Here is a 4,605-nt window from a genome sequence, read left to right as displayed (position 1 = left end):
CTAAATCGGCAAGAATATTATTAATCATGTTAGCAGTTTCTTTGAAAATTGGTTTCGGTAAAATGGCATAATGTTTAGGATTATTCAGTTGATTCTCTGCTTCTGAAACGTAATCTTCCCTATTCAGAATGACACAACATGAACCTTTGTCACTCTTTTTAATAACAATGCTATCGTCTTTCTTAAGTAAGTTTAACGCTTCACGTTCCACTCGTGTGAGATTAGGCTTTTCGTGTGTTATGGAAAGGTTCACTGTTTGGCTATTCATACTCGCAAATGCTTTCAATATTTCAGGATGGATGGCGGCCTGAGGGGGTGTCCACGTGGATTTAGGAATAAACATTGTTCTAGCACCACGTGGGGGTGGTTTCGAAAAAAATATGTGCAGCTAAGATTTCGTTGAAATCGTTCAATGGATGGTCGGAGATAATTCAAGTTAGCTATCTTTGGTGTGGGAATAAACTTAAGTCCACGGTCTAAGATTGAATGCTGAAGGGGTGTGAGAATTTTGCGGCTCAAGTTAACTACAGTTTGGCCTAGCGGTGGCCTCTCAGTATTTTTATCCCCAGTAATTAGTTTAAAGACTTACTCGATGCTTGAAGCTGGTGTATCCAAAACAAATAGATGCTGTTTGCTGTTTCTGGAGACCAATGAAGATTATCAACTGTTTCGAATTCTTCTTCGTATGGTGGTAAGATTGTTGCGCTGTTGATACTGGACTCCATCATGATGTTGTTGAGGGTGCTGAGGCTCTGTTGTGCTTTCTTCGAGATTTTATTTGAAATGGGTATACATGTGAAGAGGATCTTGGAGTTTGGGAAGGTTTTGTTGGCTGTGGCGATTAATTTCTGGGCTTGGTTAAAGGAGGTCTTTGGTATCTGATCACGGTTGTTGAGGCCTACATGAAAAATAATGGTAGTAGGTTTGGGATCATGGTCGTATGATTCCAGGATTGACTGTATGTGATGGATTTGGGCACCGGGGTAAGAATGTATTTCGGTGTCTGAACTGGTTTTGGTAATTCGATTCAGGTTAGATGATCCAATTATTAAGGTAGATTTCTTTAGAGCAGGTAGTTTCCATAATGATTTGTCCTTGGTTTGGTGATAATACGGTTTGGTAGCGGATATAATGGTCGTCGACGATGTGATTGGTACTGGTTTGGTAGTCGTTAGAATTGTAGCATTGGGAACGGACTGGGATCTGGTTCGAGGAGGGGAAGGTCTGGATACACGTCTCGACTTGGATGGAGACTGAGGGGTGGTTTGCTGGTCCAAAAATGCACAGAAGGAAGAAAGGTTGGCGGATCCTGGATCACGTGGTGAAGATTCAGATGGTGTGGAAGGGGAAGACGAGTCTGAAAGTGAAAAGAGAAGGGGTGTGCCCTCTCTACGAGAGCGTTTACCTATGTCTGCTGGACTAGGAGTAGGTGAACTTCGGGCTCGTTTAGGGGTTTGGTTCGGCAGCGTGGTGGCTCTAGATGGTGCAGGTGTAGTGTCCATTTCAGTTTGTAGAGATATGGTTACTCTGGTTTTTGTTTCGTTGATTGTTTGGTAGAATTTGGAGATTACAGCTTGAGTGAGACGTTTCCCATAGGAGCGACGGGCCCAGGACAGGGCATGAGAAACGATGCGGTCGACGGCAGGTGATAATAAAGACTTGGTACGAATGGTGGTCAGCTTCTCTTGAAGTGTGGTTTGGTAATGGTCGATCAGGACCTGCGTAACCTTACAGAGCCATGTCCGATTGAGGGATCTAATATTCGCGTCGACAGCTGATGTTTTCATTGCTGGACGGATAAAACTATCCAACTCAGAGACTTTGCGTTTGAAGGTAAACGCTGGTTGGCCTTGCTGTTGAAGGGTAAGGATTGCCAAATGATGGAGGCACTGCAAAACTTGGAAGAACACCTTCACAAAGGGTTCTTCCTCCTTATGAGTGGGGACTGGTTGGCGTCGGTGGGCTGGTAGTCGTTTCTGTTGTTGGTCAGGTCGATGGTTACCTCTTGATTGGTATGCTGTGTTGTAGGTAGGTCGGCGATGGGGTGGGATATAGCTGGATGGGTTGGTTGGTGGTCGGCGATTGGTAGGTGGTAGAGGTCGATGGAAGACAGGGCCGTTGTAGGGTACGTGATATTGGTTTGGTTGACGATTAGTGTTTCTATTTCTGGCTTCTTGCCAGTGGTTGTTGTAGTTGGGGAGCATAATGAAAATAACTTGGGGTTAGAAGGGAATGTACAGCGGATGTAACAGGAGGAAACTGTATATGCTAGCGTGAAAATGTTGGGATCAAATTATGCAAATAAGTCAAACTGGGTTTGGGTTTATATAAAGTAAGATGAAAGTTATGATGAAAAATGCAAAAAAATATATATTTATGTGATAAATAACGCTAACAATGATGTGAAAAATTATAACAAGTAAAACAAAAACTTACGCAATTGACACGAACCGGTTTTCGAAATATTATCCTTTTTTAAGTGTCGAGGAATGGTTATGTTTCAGAAAGGTTACGTCGGCTATTGGACTAACGAGATATTCATCGTTGATAAAGTAAACAACACATCACCCCCCACGTATGAATTGATCGATCAAGACAAAGAACAAATCATAGGAAGGTTTTATCAAAATGAACTTCAAAAAACTGACTTTTAAAAATGAATCTCGAAAATGAAGATTTAGATGAAAGGTTAAGAAATTTAGATGTCGACAAGCATTATCGCTCTCTTAAATTAAGATTTTTTAAATTTAAATGTAAATTTATCTTCAAAATATTATTGAATGTGTTTTATCAGAATGTTATACAAGTTTTTTCCAACACAAACTACGTATATATTTCGTCAATTGGGTTTTTAGCAATACTTTCCGCCTACTTCGAAAAACACCTAAAAAAAATCGACTTAAAAAATGAATGCATTTCTCGATAAATTCGGAAAAGACACGACCACAAATTTTCAACTTGTGAAATGGGCTAAGGAATTGAACGTCTCGCCGTTTTATTATTGCATGCGAGATGAAATTGATGAACTGAAATACAAGAAAGGTAAATTTTACGCCATCACAAACATTCACACGTCGGATCAAAAAGGAGTTCATCACTCTACTTTACACAAAGATTCTTCGAATAACTTTTATTTCTTTGATTCTTTCGGTGTAGAACAGACAGAAGAGATAACGAAATTGACTAGCAAACCAATCAAATGTTCTACGTTTCAAATTCAAGTTGAGTTTGGGAGAAAAGTTTGAAGAAATTATAATAAATTTAACTCAATAAAAATGGCAAACAAGTTTGGATTAGGGTCTTTACCTGTAGATTCTAAAAATCCCATGAGTTCTACGGCGTTTATAAACAAAGCGAAACCTTTTTTCGTGTATCAAATCGGAGACACCTTACAAGGGGATATCGATATGAACAATTTCAAAATAACTAATTTAAAGTTTCCAGGAAACGATAACGATGCCGTGAACAAGAAATATTTACTGGATCAAATAAACGCAATTCAAATAGATAAGGACCATGTTGAAAACAGAATAAATGACGTGAAGAAATACTTCAGACGAAATATTAAAAATCTTGTGAACGAACCCAAACTACAACAAGAGTTAACGAGTTTGAAACGTCTTATTCAAGTGGATAAAACAAGTGAGTTGATATCTAAATTAGACGATAAGATTACGAAGGTAAAAATAGACGTCCAACGTTTAATAGACAACCCAAATGTAAACGAGGATAGATTGAAACGAAAACTAGCCGCTTTGGAAAAAAAACTTGGCGAATTGCTAGCAGAACTAGACAAGACCGTGGACAAAACCGAGTTACAAAATTCGATATCTAATTTGAACGAAAAGATCGCGAGGCAAAAATCAGATGTTCAAGATATAATTAACACACTTCCCATTGACAAAGATACGTTGAAACGACAATTGACTGCTTTGGATACTAAAATCACGGACGAATTAGAAAAAGAAGTGGGTGTGATTAAAAACTTTCTTCAAAATAAATTTCGAGATGATATGAAAAATTATATTAAAGAACAGGTCAATCTTTTGGTATCTAGAATTCATGACGATTTTTTGAGACAAGAGAGAAAGTTGAGCAAATTAGAAGCTATTGTCACGGACAAATCGTATTATTTCAATCTACCATTCGAAAGTGACACTGTCTTCGATAGAAAAGACCAAATTTATAAATCAAACAAATACGGATTCAAAGCAGAAATAAAAGTGGGTTCTCTCGCATACGGAGAACCTAAAAACGTATTCGATATCGGCGAAACGCAAGAGTTTTCTTTTCGAGGTAATTGTCTGATTCAAATAGAGTTTCCCATGAAGGTTAAAGTCAATAAAGTAGTCTTCAAACAAACCGGTAAGGCCGTCAAACATATTTCATTATTCAATGATGGTAATTTGGAGGAGAATATACGTTTGATTGATAAAAGGGATCAGGAAATTGAAACGAAAAATGGTAAATATGTAGACACCTTTAAAATGGAAGTAGAAAATGATAAGGATATCATTGGAATCAAAGATTTAGATATGATATTGGAGACGGAAAATCCACCATCAACCAACATTGCCAAAATTCCACGACGCTTACACGTACACG

At 38.4% G+C, this 4,605-nt stretch overlaps 2 protein-coding genes across 2 annotated transcripts in view; one reads left to right on the top strand and one right to left on the bottom strand.

Moving 5' to 3' along the window:
- The window catches only part of LOTGIDRAFT_160970 (hypothetical protein), a gene marked incomplete at both ends in the record, with an annotated part of 5,493 nt that extends 3,289 nt beyond the window's left edge, over nt 1-2,204 (bottom strand). The window contains one exon of the mRNA XM_009056229.1: nt 903-2,204. Coding sequence (XP_009054477.1) covers nt 903-2,204 — 1,302 coding nt within the window. The remainder of the gene's footprint in view (nt 1-902) is intronic.
- Nucleotides 2,205-3,275: 1,071 nt separating this feature from the next.
- Nucleotides 3,276-4,605, top strand: part of LOTGIDRAFT_160969 (hypothetical protein) — a gene marked incomplete at both ends in the record, with an annotated part of 4,059 nt that continues 2,729 nt past the window's right edge. Inside the window, one exon of the mRNA XM_009056228.1 lies at nt 3,276-4,598. Coding sequence (XP_009054476.1) covers nt 3,276-4,598 — 1,323 coding nt within the window. The remainder of the gene's footprint in view (nt 4,599-4,605) is intronic.

Source organism: Lottia gigantea (genome assembly GCF_000327385.1).
Source record: "Lottia gigantea unplaced genomic scaffold LOTGIsca_27, whole genome shotgun sequence".
Lineage (NCBI taxonomy): Eukaryota > Metazoa > Mollusca > Gastropoda > Lottiidae > Lottia > Lottia gigantea.
Note: the sequence above shows the minus strand (reverse complement) of the source record. Positions and strands in the feature narration are given on the sequence as shown.